The 18,934-nt window shown below is 37.3% G+C and overlaps 1 protein-coding gene across 10 annotated transcripts in view; it reads left to right on the forward strand.

Annotated features, from left to right (window-relative positions):
* LOC139470700 (zinc finger protein rotund-like) overlaps positions 1-18,665 on the forward strand; it is a 396,945-nt gene extending 378,280 nt beyond the window's left edge. For 9 of the 10 annotated variants that reach the window (XM_071252955.1, XM_071252956.1, XM_071252963.1 and 6 more), the window contains 2 exons: positions 3,585-3,823; positions 7,058-18,665. In XM_071252955.1, the coding sequence (XP_071109056.1) occupies positions 3,585-3,823; positions 7,058-8,008 (1,190 nt within the window). In that variant the 3' untranslated portion in view covers positions 8,009-18,665. The remainder of the gene's footprint in view (positions 1-3,584; positions 3,824-7,057) is intronic. The other variant, XM_071252957.1, reaches the window with a different exon arrangement.
* Positions 18,666-18,934: the final 269 nt, after the last annotated feature.

An 18,934-nucleotide genomic window follows, 5' to 3' on the forward strand; every position in this document is an offset into this window, starting at 1 on the left:
TCTTCTTGTCATTCAGAAATAAAATGACACATATGTACTTTCATCTCCATAGTTTCCAAAACACTGAAACAGACCAGTCTTCTGAAAGACCTATCCTGAAAAGCAATTTAGAATAGGTCTTCAGCAACCCATGCTTGCCGTCAGAGGCGACTAACGGGATCGGGTGGTCAGGCTCGCTGACTTGGTTGATGGATGTCATCGTATCCCAATTGCGTGGATCGATGCTTATGATGTCAATCACTGGATAGTCAGGTCCAGCCTCAATTATTTACAGACTGCCATCATATAGCTGGAATATTGCTGAGTGTAATGTTAAACAACAAACAAACAAAAAATTGTTATTTATCAATACAACTTTAAATTAGATATTTTTTTTAATAGAAATCAATCAATATCCTAACCATTTGTCTTCACCCTGATATGAATTTTAGGATTCTCATTTTACATAGCCTCTTGATATCGTACACTTCTAATGACCATCAGTATCAAAAACCTATGCTATTAGGTCAGGATTCCTTATGATGTTTCCATACTTGTCAGCACCATGCCCTGCTTGTGAGTTCACTGAAGTTGTAGACATTCGGGCTTTCCTCCTACACCAGATGACCTGCCTTGATAGACTGGAATAGTGTTCAAACCCAACACACTCATTCACTCAGCCACCGACAGACCCAGGGATAGACTGGAGTCTTGTTCAAACCCAACACACTCATTCACTCAACCACCCACCGACCCAGGGATAGACTGGAGTCTTGTTCAAACCCAACACACTCATTCACTCGGCCACCCACCGACCCAGGGATAGACTGGAATAGTGTTCAAACCCAGCACACTCATTCACTCGGCCACCCACCGACCCAGGGATAGACTGGAATAGTGGTCAAACCCAGCACACTCATTCACTCGGCCATCCACCGACCCAGGGATAGACTGGAGTCTTGTTCAAACCCAACACACTCATTCACTCAGCCACCCACAGACCCAGGGATAGACTGGAATTGTGGTCAAACCCAACACACTTATTCACTCGGCCACCCACCGACCCAGGGATAGACTGGAATAGTGTTCAAACCCAACACACTCATTCACTCGGCCACCCAGCGACCCAGGGATAGACTGGAATAGTGGTCAAACCCAGCACACTCATTCACTCGGCCACTCACCGACCCAGGGATTACACCTGAGTTTCTTACAGCAGACTGTTTGTCATATCCCACTTATCACATCTGAAGTGAACTGTATATGAAAAAAGGTTGTCTCATTTCTCATAGTTCAGAAAATTATCCCATCTCAATATTGTAAGCCATTATACAAATAAATAAACATATATCAGTCTCTTCTAATGACAACTTTAACAATCGTTACCTTAATATTTATATCAAAGCTGTGGCTTTTTTCTCAACCTTCATATCAATTTCACTGAAGTCTTTTCTCCCACTAACCCAGTGGCATGGGTTCACATGCTGTCGAGTTGCCTTTAATAGCAGCTTTTAAACTAGTCAGCTTCGGGAAGGGGTGAATTTGATAATACCTACAATATTACTTAGGAATATTACGTTAGAATAACCGCAGGCTTGGAAAAAGGCAACCTAGGTTTGATGTTCAACACACTTCTTCAAAGCAATCACGCCCTTGAAACCCTCTTTAATCCCCATTTACTTGCAGTTAAAAACTCTGTCTCAATCAAACCATACCACAGGATGGCTGATGCAACGTGTGTGTTCGTAAGACGCGCACAGAAAATGGTGAAAGTCGACAGATTGCTTCTTAGGATCAGTAGGAATTATCTTGGGGTTGCAGTGTTAATGTATTCTGCATTAAGCCCTGTAAGTAGATATGAGCAATGGAGAACTACAGCAGATATCCCGTGTGCACTCGCCACTAATGATTCGATTGCCACTTAAGGCCCAGTGGCGTTGCAATTTAATTATGCTCAAGTACATCCTTGAGTGGATGACTGTGCTGGTTTACTTGAAGCACATATGCTTGCATTTGGCCCGATCACTGTGATTGCGTAATTCATTACGTTAACCTAATACACACGTTAACTGATTAAATGTGATGATGGGTCTATTATTCCCTAAACGCAACATGTGAAATTGATATATAAAACCACTGAAGATTGAAAGAGTGATGAAATGGAATGGTTCTTTACTGTGAAAAATACTTTTCTTGTTCCTAAACGATGATGAGTTATATGACCCACACACTCTTTCAATGTGTTTTGACATTTTCTCAAAGTATTTATTTTGTCTTGTTTTTATGGATACCAAGAAAATATCAAATCTTATTACCGTATTCGACGTAATAAGCGAAAAAAATTATAGTTGAAAGATCGTAAACATTGTGGTTCATGCTTACAGCCTGAAATGATACAAAAGAAAAGTCTGTGCGTATTATACACGACAGATATATTTTTCCAGAAGTTAATGGTGCCCATAATTAAGGGTGCATATAACACATGAGTGCATATTATACACGAATAAATAAGTATTGTGTTCATTAATCAATCGGAAGGGGTGCTAATTGGGATTGTTCACTTGCCAATATATTAGCAAATATCGCCGTGGGCGCTTATTAGTACGGGGCGTTTATTACGTCGAATACGGTATGCACATATGAAATATCCTAGCCAAGAGTTTCCCATTTGATACTCCTGGTGTGACTTCAGGTGAAATATAAATGATAAGAATGTATGATCAAGAACTCTGTTGAGGCACGACTCAGCACTACATTTATTGCTTGAGAGAATGAATGTTGTTTAACGTCACAGTCAGCAGTATTTTAGTCTGTGAATAATTGAGTCTGACTGCATGACCAGCGGTTCATGGGGGACTGATGACATGCAGTAAGCATCACTGACAACTGGACCCCCATGTCATCTTGTTCAGACAAAGAGCATGAAGTGTTTGGGCCTTATTCTGACACAGGGGCACCCACATAGGCACTTTTTACTTCAGTCATCATACACATCATTTGCTCAAACTTTGTGATCTCTCTCTGGGGGATCAGAGAAACATCTGATCAAAATCTACTTTTACAGAAACATTTCATCTCCACCATTAGACAGTGCTAATTTCAGTTAAAGACAATCTACCTGTCTTCTACCATAGATATAAATGCAGGCCAGGGAGAACCGTATGATGCTGCAGGAATCTCTTTCAATCAAACAAAACAACTCAACATGTGACTCAAGTTTATTTTTAAATAGGTTTCGTTAACAAATTTTGTAACCATTTGAGTGAACCATACATCTTAAATTCCTCTTTCAAGTCACTGCAAAACATATCTTATGACTTTAAAATTCTAAAATGTCTGCTCAGGACCTGCTTCTCAACACATGTTTCCATTCCAGAGGAAAATATCAGCTTTCATCCTAGTTTAAAAACTTCCATCAGTCTTTTTTCCTGATATCTACTTTCCTTTCTGCTGAAAGTCTGGACCCACTTCCACACAACTCCTTCCACCATGCCTGGCAACCTAAGCATTCACCCGAATTCAAAATATTTTCTTTGACGCTATCTTTTAACTTTTGCTTCTAATTTGTATGCTTCAATCCTAACGTCAATGTGTTCTGTTTTCAGGAGGTCTTGGCCATGATGGAATCAACCACGGGCAGGACATCCATCGAGCGAGCGCGAGCAGCACAGGGAGTTTTGGGCGTGGCAGTAGTACAGGCAGCCTCAGTAATACGTCCACGCCCACCAACACCCCAAACACGCCCCTTGTTGTGCCACAACCTGTTAAGCCCAATCGGACCGGGAAGACCTACCAATGCAAGATGTGTGACCAGGTACAGTACAACGGGCATTCAGTTCCCAATGTGAGTGCGTGAGTGAGTGGGGTCTTACACCCTAGTCAGCAGTACCTTAGCTATGTTACAGCAGCTTTCAAAGTGGATTCGGACCTGGAACAACCAAACCAGTGTTCTGTGTTGTGAGCATCAAATTATGACAGCCAGGTCTCTGCTGGGGGTAGGTCCTTCAGGGTGGGCACTCTGATAACATACTGTTATGTTGATTTCTGAGGACAGGTGGGAAATGGGGAACCTATTCTGGTGGGAATTGTTACAGGAAGTAGATTAACATCCTCCCAAAACTGTGTCCTTGAAGCTGGCGTGGTATGGTCTCTCATCTATGTTTTCACTGATCAGAAAGATAAATACAGTTTATAGAAGGCAAGACTTGAAAACAAAATCTCTGACATCAGAATTATGAAAGCATTTATTGTTGCAGATTGATATTTCAACTCCTGAAGTAGCTAATGACATCACTGGCATCATTTGAGACAAACAGATATGGTTCCTTGTAAAACATATGGAATCGTTAAATGAAAATCAGAATTGTTTTTTAATTTATAAAAAAAAATAACAATATATTCAAAAGATGTATAGATCATTTCAAAAGGAGCTATGTTGAGTTATTTTGTATCACCATCATCTTGAGGGATATTGTCCATCTTATGATAGTTTCAACATAACATTTGATCATAAATTGATCATGTAATTGTAAAACTTCAGAATACATGTATAATGTTAATCTTAAAGTCCTATATTTTGTGACTGTAGCTCCCAAGTACTCATGCTTTTCATGAGGGATATTGGGAATGGGAGATCACATTCAATGTAACCCCGCTGGTTGTCATAGCAACCCTGTGGCATGGATATGAGCTAACACTGGTTTGCCTGTTCCAGACTCGATTACCTTGCAGGTTGCTGTCGCATAGTTATAGAATTGCAGAATACGGTGTAAAACTAACAATTTCATTAGTTGAAACTTGATCAATATGGATGTTTTTTGTATAAATGAATTGACTAGAATAACATTATACTGAACACTAATTTTTTAAGAATTATTTTTAAGCAGGAAAATCTTTGGCAAATAAATGGGTGCTATAGGCTTGTGTGCTCACCTCTGACTATTTCTTGCTGTTCTGTGAGGAGGTTTTTACGGCTGTTCCATTGCTTGTTGCTGGGACAGATGTTCTTTACAGTTTCAAATGCCCGTCAGTATCTCTGTTCAGGCTATTAGTTTTCAACATGGAGAAATAACCCTGATATGTGGTATATCTACAGAAAATAGAGAGAATGAGTGATGGTTGATTGAAAAAATTAATCTTTTACAGAAAAAATAACACCATAAGCCGTTTTAAAAATGCATAAAATACGGAAAACCAATTCCTTGCTATCTGCTAGTCGCAGTCTGTGTTCATATGGCTGTCTGAGAAAGCTTGCATGGTGATAACTGAAAATAAAAGTTTCATGCGGTCATGAGTGTGGTATCATCATAATATTGTCTCTTGTCGACTGACGACTGATAAAACTGGAAGAAAAACCTGCAGTTACTGGAATGTCTGATTATTTTAGAATAGAAAAAGGTTGGCAAGGAAAATTCTGCCTCTATCTAATGTTTATTTTGGCTGCCGACCAGGGATATTATATCGGGCGAGGGAGCTTTGAACTGAATGAGAGACTGTAGTAATGTTATACACCAATTTGCTCCTACGTCTTGTTTTGGCAGACGAAAATTTGTTAAAATTCGTCCGTCCATCGTTGGTGTCACCTCATCAGTGTCAGTATGCAAGACTAATACGATTCGGGAAAATGGCCGTCTTATTTGTTTGAACGTTTTGCCATATGGGCTGTAGGGTTGCCGGCAAAATTTCAATGTTACATAACACTCATCCAAGCTGGGAGCTTTCACTTGTGAAATTAACTGCTCTGTTTATTTTAGGTTGCCATTTTTTGCAGTTTTTTTTACCAGCATATCTTCCAGATGTGCGATCTTGTTAAAAGTTTGGAAGCTCTAAGCCCCATGAGTCAATGGGCAAAAGCATTTAGTTACATTTTGAAGTTTTAATGGTAGAGCTTGGTCTGTCCTGGTGCCCTCGTATGGCATCACGTTCCACTCCTCAGTCATGTGTGGGTAAAGAAATACAGTGAAAGTTGAATGACTTTATGATTATCTTTACTTTTCAACTACATAATTTGTTTTTCATGTTATTTATGCAGCAAAGTTGTTATGCCACTTGTTTATTTTTTCTGTTCTAAAGTGATTGATGAACATAATGGTAGTATGGTCACTGGCTTTTGAGAAAGAGGAAATCATGATAATAAATGTGTTATTTTGCACCAGTCACGGATACTGTGCAGGCATCAGTCACAGGAGACAACCGCCTAGACAAATTACATTCACACAATATATTTTCCTTGTTAAATTTCAAATTCCATGTTGAACTTTGATTTCACAAATAGTTTCTATCATGTTTGTTTTTTAATTCTGAAAAAAGCTATTCTTTCTATAATCTGGCTTTGGTTTATTGTATTTGCTGCATTCATATATTGTCCATGTATCTCCAATAGGATTTATCAATATGGCTGCCATGGCAGACATATTGCAAGTGATGAAATAATAAAAATTGTTAAAACGTCTTTGTAATTTTCTATCAAGAAATGTTGCAACACTCTCATCTAACTTGTGTATTTTGACATAGGAAACATATTTTAAAGTGGAATAGAAAACATTTCTGACTTCTAGCTATTGTTAAGAAAACATTTTTTGGGGGTGATTTTCCTCCTAAACTTCTTGTCCTCCACACTGTAGAAGGCATGATCACATGCAAAGCCATCAATCACTAGGAACAGATAACTAATTACGCTCATCAATTACTGATCTCAAAGATGGTAATTTTCTGTGGATCCCAAGAAATCTATGGGTCTTTGGAACCAGGACCCATTATCAGGAATTGTGATGAGGGTATCTGTTTAGCCAAACTAATTCATTGTGTGTGTGTCTATGAGTGATTTTTCTGTGCATGGATGGATTTCTAAATTCTAAAAACATTCAATTCAGGTTTTTCTGCGTTTTATGGATAAAACTCCAGAAAGGGATTCTAGCTATTTTTTTTAATTTCTTTTGCACAGTAAATGATTAAATCATAACCACTATGTTTATGGATAGGTTCGAGAAGAACTTGCCTTCAAAAAGTCCTTTGTTTCGGAATAACTGAGTTCGTCATCATTTAGCATCTAACCAAACTTGTTCTTGTTTTTTTCCAGATCTTCAATACCAAATCTGATATGCTGATCCACTGCCAACAGATTCACAAGCAGGACCCTAAGCCTTACAAATGTCCCACTTGCTCAAAATGCTTTGCTAACTCGTCATATTTATCGCAGCACAACCGCATTCATACAGGGATCAAGCCGTACAAATGCGAGATCTGTGAACGCAAGTTTACGCAGCTTTCACACCTTCAGCAGCACATCCGCACCCACACTGGAGAGAAGCCCTACAAATGCATGCATCCAGGCTGCGGGAAGGCCTTTTCACAACTCTCCAACCTGCAGTCTCACTCGAGATCACACATGACCGACAAGCCGTACCGCTGTAACTCTTGCTACAAGTGCTACGCTGATGAACAGAGTTTGCGCGATCATATTCCCAAGCACTCGGACACTAAACATCTCAAGACTCACATATGTCATATATGCGGCAAATCCTACACGCAAGAGACATACCTGACTCGTCACATGGCTAAGCATTCTAATGAAAGTCATAAAGTGGCGCCACGACCAATCAAAACTGAACCCCTGGATCCCGCTGATCGAGACTATGGCCGGATGTCCGAGAAGTCTTCACAAGATGGACATGTAGGTGGCGCCTGCAGCAAGAGCGTATCATCTGCATTCATGCCGCTGCCGCAGTTTGGTCCCAACGTCAGCAGTAGCTCCAACTCAAGCTATCCCTATGGCCCTAGCCTAAGCTCAAATAGTCTTAGCTCTCCTCTCCCGCACATATCATCGATGACATCTCCACGCTACTTCCCATACGATCCAATTGGATTCCGCAAATCAGATCCTCCAGAAAGGAACCTGAATGTACCCATGACTACACGAGACAGTATGATTGCCAACAGTCTACTGAGTCTGCAGCATATAAAGAATTATGCTTCTCAGCAGATGCCCAGCTTCACACCAACATGCACAAGCGGGTCTCGACTCACATGATTTGCTGATACAGTAGCAGGGTAGATATGTATCAGATGGTATGACACTGTCATTCTGATTACTTTTCTGCCACTGGTTATGACAGCATGTCTTATAGACTATGTACTTGGCATCAGTGGTCTTTAAATGGCATTGGACATGCAGTTGGGGGTACATGTGTCACTTACATCTTTTACGTCTGTATTTTCCATAAAATAGCCATGATGTTCATGGTATAAATCTAACATTTTTCTTCCCAAATCCTACAACGACGAGCCCTGAAGGTTGTGGAAGAATGATTTTAGATTAGCATTGCTTGTTAGGAGAGTATCACAAAAACATCCAAACCAAATGACAAATTTCCTTATGTAAGTTAAAAACCATGAGATTGACTTTTGAAATGTAAATATTTCTGCCTTGAGATTGTAATATTTCAAAGAATGTTTGACTTAGTGCCACTGCATATTAATGTTGTATTATAAAGAAAATTAAAACTTTGATTGTTTTTCTTAAAAATACATCAATTGCTTCTTCCCAATGTTTCCGAGAAAATATCCAGCTAAACTGATGTACAATTTTTTCCAAATGGATTTTTTCTGGACCTGAATCTTGCCAACTGTTACCAGTGGCAGATTGGACATTGTTTGTTATGATGATTATTTTAGGGACTTGATTTTTGTGTGTACATGACACTGTTTCTATTCTGCAGGATCTGCAGTTGTCTTGTGTGTTAGATTATAAATCATGTCCTTATTATTGAGTTGTTTAGCTTTGATGAATATCATCATCCTTTAGATAGGACCCGCTTATGAAGCACTTCGTGTTGTCTGCATGTAACCTGTATGAAAAGAAACCTTGTTGTGCTTATATAGTCAGTATTACAGAGGCTGGTGGGGGTTCCATATGGTTAAAATACTGACAACGTTATTGTCGTTTTGAAGTCATTGCCTGTATGTCACAAATAATCACTATAACAAGAATTTAGAAATATTTTGACAAATTGCTTGAGCTTGCTTTCACAACAGTTTTGAGAAAAGGTTAAAAATAATCATTCACGGTTGAAAACACTGTTTAATTGTACATGTGTCTTTTTACAAAGGACATTATCATTTTGACATTGCCATGGAAATGTTTGACAAGTACTATTAAAAACGCAAACAAAATTATCATTTTTTTTACTACGAGGTGCTACATGTAAAAGTTTTTCTTCTTTTAACATTATGGGCTGAATCATTAAAAAGCTTGATTGTAGAGCGCAACAAGGTTTGGTTTGTATCTTATGTCATACAGGCATTTAATGCCTACTAACTCTATAAACAGAACTCACAACTGATTCTATCAGACATATATCCCACTATTGGGAAACATGTACAAAAATGTCATGTTTCTTTTCAAATTATGTTCATTGCTCAGTGAAATTATGATGCTACAACCTAAAGGTAGTATCAAAAAATAATTTTGTATGAATTTGTAACAAATTCAAAAAGGGTAACAGAATTCTGAATTCAGAACAAGGTTTCTTATGTTTCCCGATTCCGTGCCTCTCAACCATATTTGGACGCCATGAGGTTCAGTCAGCCAAGTCTGTCCTTGACATGAAATGTTCAGTCTGGTGATGGACATCGAGCACTTCCCACGAACATGCGTGCTGTGTTTCTTAGAAACAAGACACGTTTCTCTGATCTCTTGTATTACAATGTGTTCAAATGCTCATCATTTCATTTGTAGATGTAAAGTAATTTTTACCTACATATCTATATTCGGGGCCTCTTACTTTCACAATAGGGCCCTTACTATGAATATTGGTATATTTGCACCTTGGAGTTAATGTCATTGTGTAGAACACTTGTAGATAAATTAGAAAATGGCTAACATTTTCAAGTTTCCTGGAGGAAATTACATTAGGATCTTGTACAGATAGTAGCTTTAGAATCATACGAGGTCTTGTCTTTCTTTTGTTTTCAGACATTTTGAGAAGGTTTGGGACTGAAAAAAAGAAATTTTATTTGTAATTACTGTATGCAAACAAGCTGTTTCCTCCAGGTAACTTCAGAATACCAAGAGTATTAAATCGGTTTATTCCAATGTTGCAAGTACATGAAGAAATTATTTAAATTATGATATTTATTTTCTTTGTCAGTTTGGGAGAGTGCAAAACAAAGTAGTCAAATTAATTTCTGTTTTCTTCAGAGCTGCATATATGCATATGTTATGCCTGTTCATATTTGTCCAAGTTTACCACTAACTATTGTGGTTTGTTTCAGTTCTTTCTGTTTTTTCTTGAATCATTCAAGAGTTCCACATCTCATAACGTTTGGCGCCAGTACTCTCTTTATCAAACTATTTACACTATTTTGCGATTTACTGTTGGACAATATTTCTTCTTAAATGTTATTTTGGAAACAGAAAATCTGAAACATTATTCACATAATGGCTGTCCTTTACAAATGCTTTCTTTATTCAGCAACTATTATGTTTCGAAAGTAGTGAACCTGTTTCATCAATTATGTTGATAAAATGGCATATATGTTGCTCATATTAAAACACATTGATTCATGTGCTAATATTTACGCATTTATAACATGTGTATTACCGTGCAAACACATTTTATGTTCTCGCCAAGTAGATGAGTGGTAATATGTTGTTATGAAAGTGTTATTTCTCCATGAATAGACCAGTACTTTAAGCTGAACCGGAGTAGTTAGAAGCCTTGCTACAATTGCTATGTCTAAGAATTCTTTTTGAACATCATCTTTTTAAAACCTTTCAAATTTTGTACAAGATCAATCTGAATTTTATTCTTAAAAGGGACCAGTCATTTGTTACAGGGGTGGATAGGTCAGAGGTTTTTGATGCACCCATGTTATGAAAATAATGACCCTCCCCATATCCTTGTATATTCTTTTCATGATTCTCCCTGAAAAGACAAAATGCAAATGCACTTTATAAACTGTCGACTTTTTCATTACCCTCCCAGAATATGTATTATTTTTTTATGACCCTCCCTTGAGACTGTCATAGTTTTGGTGACCCACCCTGATTCCCTCAGACCCACCCCACCCTAAAACATATGACCAGTCCCTGAACAACCAATAAGTTTGAAATGATTATATTCACTTTTTACTATAAACTGAAAATGTTATTGACAATTTGTAAACATGCATATCATGATACCTATTTTGTTTTGTGATAAATTGGATCCCCCCCCAAAAACCTTGTTAATAACGAAATAATTGGGTATGATACTGATATTAGTTTAAGAACTGTGAATAACAATTGTAACAACGCACCAAGTATGTTTACATTTGTTACCATATGTTAAAACAGGTACATGTTTAGTTTGTCTGTCTTAGGAAATGTTTTGCGCAAGTTTTTCATGTGTGGCCGGCATCTGAGATGCCCGGTCTCATTGTTCCTCTACCATTCCCAACTGAGCCTCTCTGCATGATCCAGTTGCTTTCATTTTTGATTAGGAATTCAAATTTGCTGGTTGAGTTTTCAACTTGTCATTTTCATGTTTCATCACATTAGCTTTTCAATTTTGAAGGTTGACAATCTCCCTTTTCGCCCCTTTGTGTCCCCTCTAAAATAATATATTTTCATCCTAAAGGGGAGCTAACCCAATCAAATTGGGTGTGAAAGCACTGTTTATGATGATTTTATGAGTGTTTGTCTGAAGAATGGATACACTGACTGCAGGCAATCAAATTGGCTGCAGTCAATGATGAAGAACTACAAACTACCCAAAGAGTTGATAGGGCAAAAAGGCAGCTATTGTAAGTTATTTCTAAGCTGACAAAATTATGGGGGCCTTAGTTACTGTCAACTGCAACAGATCATTAATTTGAATTGGTTGTCTCAAACGAGGCTTTAATTTGTCATCACGAGGCATGATGGGAATATCATGGGATCGCTATGTTAAACATGTATGCTCATTTAGTAAGGATTGATGTTTGTTTACTGGTTATTAAGTTTTCCTACTCCTTATCTGTATCTGGTATTCCGAAGACAACGATATTGATAACAATGTACTGTACAGTTACTAGGTTGTGGCTTGGTTATGTATACATGTAAATGCTGTTGTACTAACGATACCTGTTGTTTCCATCGTCTTCAAGTGTGATCACTATTATCATTACGCCTCCCTTTGTGTTTGGGTCGGCATCAACTGTTATATGGAGGTTCTTACAGTGTGTAACCTCTTTCCCATTACTTGTATCAGAGTTGTCTCCCCTTTGCTTGTGTATGATGGTACACTGTGATCACATCACGTGACCCAAGTCTTAGAAACAACAACACTTGAAAAGTGGATGTTTTTCTTGCATGCTCAACTGAGGATTTTGCGCTGGAGAGAATTCAATATTTACCTGTACCTATTTCATTGTGCATACGTAGATTATTAACACAATTATCAAACTGGATCGACCCGATGCAAAGGGGAGGCAAATCTATAACTGTTATTTGTTAATATGTATTAATTGTGTTAAAATTTCTCTAAAAAAATATTTCTGATGTCATGATGTAGTTGTATGATGTACCCACAAATGAAAGTTGACACTTGACAATAGTCCAGTCTAAACCTTATTCCTTGTAACATGGTGTAGTAAATTGTCATTCCTAGATCGAAGAAGCCGGAATGAAACTGGATTGTCTTTTAGATGCTAGAACCATGATATATTAGATATATTGTATGCACAAACGTTTGTGTACAGCCACGTTCCCTCTTTGGGCCTGCAGCACACTGTTCTGATTGTCCGAGAGTATGTGATTACGTACTAATGTAAATGAATATTTGTGTGATGAACAAAATATTGTGCTGTCAAGTGAGATACCATACAGAGAGATGTTCATTTCGTATACAAGTCCATATTTTATCATTGTCAGCACTTGTATCTTCATTCTGATTATGAAAACACTTCTTATATTACGGTAGTAACTACTCTGTTTATCATTATGTGTGTACTTCAAATTCCTGTTAGTATTCACCGTGTTTTATCAGTGTACATTGTCTCTTCTGCACCAGAACGTGCATGGTCTTGCATTGTCGTTAACAGTTGTGTCAGTTCAGGTAAGTGACTACATACTTGTGAAGCCTTTTACTAGCAGATTCATACACCTTCATTTACAAATCTTGTAGATGGTGACCTTTTTTTTCTCTACTTGGCAAAAATGAGTGGCATCAGACTCTTATTTAGCTCATGACTATGGTTGAATGTATTCGCGCACTGAGAAGAATCAGTGCCAAGTGTATGGCTTGCCTGGTCTAGGGGAGATAATTCAAAGTGGTTATTCGATGCACCTGTAAAATCATCTAATATATTGACCTGAACCTACTAAAACATCCCTGATCATGTATTTTACACAAATACTTAATCACATTTAAGTGTTTTTAATAAAATGAAACGACCTGTTTTAAATTAGTTTATCTCATATTTAAGGTATTGTGATAAAATAACTTTTTGTAATATTAAGATTTCCTTAAATTCATATTATGTTACACAATTTGTGATTTAAGGTAACAAGATTTCATTATTCAAAACAAACAGCAAATGAATAACAAGATTTCCTTACTTACGGAAAATTACAAATAAATAACAAGTCTTCATTATCACTAAGAGTACAAAGTACAAATGAATGCATGAATCATCCTCCCTACATGAAGCACAACAGAGTTGTCATGTTCAGATAGGCAGAGTATGGATGAAATCAACATGAACAAGGCAGCATGTCTTTTGTTAACCCTTCATCTGCTGATTTCATCATCTATTCATTCATCAACTTGAATCATTTTCTTTTTTTTGCACTTGAAAACATTTTCATTTATTTCATGTAGAAAAACGAACATCTTTTTCGCACAACATGGGAAAAACGTTTCCGTGCATTTTTTGCGAAAAGTTTTTACTTGATGAATTGTACATGGCGATGGTATAACTCAACGAGGCAGCAAACAGGAGTAGACAGCACCACAACATCAGCTGGTATTCTCTATGCAGAATTATATCACCTACATGGGCCTTTAAAGTCTTAATGTGTGTTGAAACAAATGCTTGGCAGTTGTACATTTTCCAAAGCACGGTTGATGATTAAAGGGGTATAAAAACGCTCACTTATCACGTATGCAAAGAACTGATGCTGTGAGCTGAATTCATTTTAAAGAATTCATATTCAGAGATGCAGATATAATTAGAAGTTAATTATTTTCCCATTACTTCCCCTTCTGCCATGCCTATTTTTTTGTTATTAATTCATGGACATTTTTGTCTGTTCAGAAACCAAAGGATATCAACAATTTTGCAATATATTTTGCAAGGTAGATCATTGTCCAGAGATGTCTATGTAGAATGTGAGAGTGAGCATTATTTTGACAGGTGTGAATGCATGCTTGTGGCTTGATGTCTCCCTACAAATGATGCATGGGTAGATAGATATTCATGCATCACTCAAACCATTCCTGATTTTATTAAAGCAAGTTCAAAATTTTTTCCAAATTCCTTAAATTTGATGAGGAGTCAAATGTATCAGAGAATAAAAGAAACAGTAAACTCAAAACTTCCTGTGAAGATAACAAATAACAGTTCATTTCTTACTTGATTGTACAACATGGATAACAAAGCGATATTTTTTATAATCAGAATAGAAAGAACAAAATTCAAAATCTGATGATTTAGGAACATTTGTGAATGGCCAAGACATGATGGTACACAGCCGAGGCTACCAAGGCCAGTAGAATGTTCGGTTGGCAATAAATGCAACAATGGAGAAGAAAAACATCTAGTGGCTCAACTGCTGTTTGTAACAATGGGCAATATGAATGACTGCGTGAAAGGTAGATGTGAACGACAGAGAATGATTGGCCGATAGATAGGAGGCGGGGTGTTACAGCTGAAGCCATCAGGGTTGTGGTGATAACTACCTAGGAAAGCTTGGTAGCATTCATCTCAGTCGTTCCAGAAACGGTTAGGACATAATGTGGAAACTTGACTCTGATGACAAGGTATGACAATAGTACTGCACTCAGTTCCTCCACTGATTCCTTTGATTAAGCATATATCACAACCCTGAGGGTTTCAGTTGGAAACAATTTTTGTCTGTGAAATAGCTCAATTTTGTCCCATCATATGGTACAAGGTGCTGACATATATAACAAGCTTTACATTTTCTATGCATGGAACTTTCTAACACATTCCAGTCACAGGTTCTGAGTTCAACATCCAGAAGGCAGCGAATTATATGAAAATTTGATTTGGAAAATTTTACATTCATGTGAAACATGATAAAATTTAGTCTGTTAGTTCATCCTGGATCTTGTGAGAAAAGATTCTTGCAGATGTAAAACCTAACCTGAGTTATCAAACATGCTATTCAAATCAGTATGGGGTTTAATAATTCACAGCTGAAAGGATATGCTTAGATGTTTTCACCTTATCTGAAAAAATGCTGAAATTTACACCAGTATTGTGTTATGTATGAAAATAACTTTCAATGTTGCAATCGGTTATCTTGATAAATGTTTGTGTACTATAACAAATTTATGTGATTACATTTGGAGTAAGAACTACATCAAAATGATTCTAATTATATATTTTCTAGTTTGCAATTTAGGAGTAACCTAAATGCAAATGTTGCAAATCTCAGAGGATGTTATATAGTTTTCACTGCAATACATGTATTACTGCTGCTGTAGCCATGGCTGTGACAGACGACCACACCCTAGACACTGTCCAATAACAGACGCGTAGCTGTCTTAGGCTGACACAGACGGTTAACCGTGGCTGAATGTCACAGTCATGCATGTTACAGCTTTATAAGGAGTTATTACACAGTTGACCAAATTTCCATATTTTTGTTGGTTATTTTGAAATATATTAAGATGTGAAAATTGCACTTTTACAGGAAATGGTGTTGTTACGGTGTGTATGGATGAGAATTTGCTAGGATATGTTAAGAACTGATGCCACTCATGTTTGCCTGTTCTGAAAACAGGCTTTGGTTGCGAGGTATGCTTAGTTATGTCTGTCACAGTGTTGTTCTTAGATGAGGTAGTGCAGACAACACACAAATCATACAAAGTATATTATCAGTACTTAATTAGATCTTGATGTGAAAAAGCACAAAGATTTGAAAGTATGAAAATTTGAATATTGTATTTTTCTAACTCTAACCAAAGCCTGTTGACAGCCGAAACAGCTCTATTAACAATGCTTATATTTCAGTTTCAGCAGTGAATCTTCCACATGGCATCTCTGTATAACTTTGTGGTAACAATGGGGCAATAACTGAGAGCTCTTAGTAATTGCTTTAGTAGATGTCTTTTTGAAACGGCTATCAAAAAATGCTCTACCAAAATTGTCAAAAGTTAACTGTCAAATCCTCAATGCCCAAATGAAACCACAAACTACTGATAAATCACAATTCTATGACATCCTATGTTCCAGGCATGCAAAATACGTGTTCAGATTCTGATCCGCAGAAATTAAGACCAAATGAAATTTAATATCTATTCATTGGTGTTGGATTGTATTTGAAATCTTGAGAAACTCAAGCGTGTAGGTATATGGCATCAATTGCTCCACAATAGGGTGGAATGGTTGCCATGGTTTCCATGATTATCTGTAGATTTCTGCAAATCTCCATGGTGCCCTCTCTAAATGAGGTAGTGATCTGTCATGTCTTGAATATGTCATCATGTTTTGTGATATTATCAGCAATAGAGCAGATTTATCAAAGTTTTGTCAGAAACTGTCCAGTTAATGGCATACACTGGTGAAGTGTTTCTTAAGAATACATAATCAATCAAGTTAAGAATGTGTGCAATATTTTGATAAACCATACAGTGTACTGTCAAAAAATGGAAGTAGAAAATGTAAACATTTCACACATTTCTTCTAAAGATACAATTTCATACTGGATACGAACCAGTATAAAAAAATAAACTAGTCTCTTGAAGGTTTACACCCAAAGATTGCTGACATGAATTGCAAGTAATTTAAACAAATTTTGAACCTAATACAATGTATTGTTGTATTTTAGGGTAATGATGGGAAAAGGATAGCATACAGGGCTTCCTTCAACAAAAGTTACTTTCCATGTTATAAAAAAATCTATCAGCTTTCTGAGGGTAAAATAGGCAATGTTTTTAGGGAAATGTATATGTAGTGTCAGTTTGAGAGCATTTCCCGTGGGCCTGCATCAGCCTCAAATGGTCAATACCCAGGTACCATCTAACCGTACTCATCAGTGAAGTTCACTACTCCTGGACAGTCTATGAATCAGTTTCAAAAGTTCACTGGCCAGGAGGGCTTGTTCACAAAACTGTTGTAAGCCCTCATCATATGTTACTAGCCCAGCTTAATTGAGGCCGCCGTTTGCAATATCTATTAGAATAGTCTAGTTGGGTTTCTTCATGAAAGGTTAAGATACAAACGGTTGTGTACCTTTTTAACATTCTAAAGGGACATTGATGCATGGCCTTCACATAGGATTCTCCAAATTAGAAATGAGTTTAACTCAAAGCACATATCCCTACCCAACAGTAGGGGAGGGTGGTCCTTGTAGTCATGGGACACTAAAATTTGTGTCAATTAGTACATCTGCCTTATCCTGCTCACATAATCTGAGAAGCCATGTGCGAGGAGGTGTTTTTTCATTTTTTTTTCTGTGACGTTTTAATTACTATTTATCCATCCATATCACTCTGCCATGTTTGTGGGGTGACTAAACCTTGTTGGTGCTTTTCTTTTGCCCTTAGCACCACTGGATGTATTGCAATTCTCTTATCCCAGAAGAGTGATCTCCCCTTACACACTTCTTGTTTGAATCAGATTTATGAAAGTTGAAATATTGTTCTGAATTGATACTAAAAAAATGCAAGTGTGTGTTTTCCATTTGGAATTATTTTCTTGGCTAACAATTTTATTATTTGCAAAGTATTTTGACAAGGTAAAAGACGAGGTCATTTGGTGAATCATTCATGGTGACTGTAAAGGGAGCTTCCACTTACTTCTTTCATTCACTGGCAACCTCTCAAGGGATTCCTCAGTTATAGTCTGAAGGCAGAGGCTAGCTGACAGCAACTGCTTGGAAGGTTTTCATTGTTCGTATTGTGATAAATTTGGGGATAGTTTGTTTTACTTGTCCTTTTTTCTCTTCTTGTATAAATACAAAAATGAGAAAATACCCTTCAAAAGTTTGGCAAATGAATGAAGGATTCTTATATTTAAAATAAACGCTCAAAAATCTCATTCATCATGAAACTTCTAATAAAAATTAACAATCTCAGTTTGAATATAGCAGGTCTCTTTACTGAAATATTACAAGTGAAAAACAAATTGCCATATGTTATTCTTTAATGTATCTTTTCAAGAAAGCACCTTGCTATACTTTTCCCACTCATTTCCACAACTTTGCGTAAAGATGTATCTGATACTTTAGTAACTGTGCTGACAGAACCCCAACCCATTATCCACTTCCCAAACCGAGGAGGGTGTTTTCTCTAAGATTGCTCCTTCACACAGCATCGCATCTTTTCCCCCGAAAGTTGCCCAAGGTAGCAACTCTAAAAAGTAGCCTTTCTAATTAATTGGTCCTGATTACAATTATTATTGGTGGTTTTAATTATGGCAGTCTTCTATTGCTACTTGTATCGAAGCTTTGTTAAAAAATAAAGTTGGAAAATGTATTTTTGTTTTGTCATTTTTCAAAGTGGAAGGAGTCTTTCACTCACCTGCAGGAAAAGTGAGAACCTGTAAGTGCTGCAGCCACATGAGCGAAATGGGTGGTAGATGGTGTGAAGAGAATCAAACCAGAGCTTCCACTGTGAAAAGCAAAGGCGCCATACATACACAGACTGAAGAATTGTGTTTCCAAGGAATACTGGCAATGGTCCAGCCTTCATGCTGCCCATCCCCTGCATGACCCTTCATTGCAGACCTCAAACAAGGACACAAA

This window comes from Haliotis cracherodii, unplaced genomic scaffold, assembly GCF_022045235.1.
Source record: "Haliotis cracherodii isolate W230 unplaced genomic scaffold, xgHalCrac1.p SCAF_21, whole genome shotgun sequence".
Taxonomy (NCBI): Eukaryota; Metazoa; Mollusca; class Gastropoda; order Lepetellida; family Haliotidae; genus Haliotis; species Haliotis cracherodii.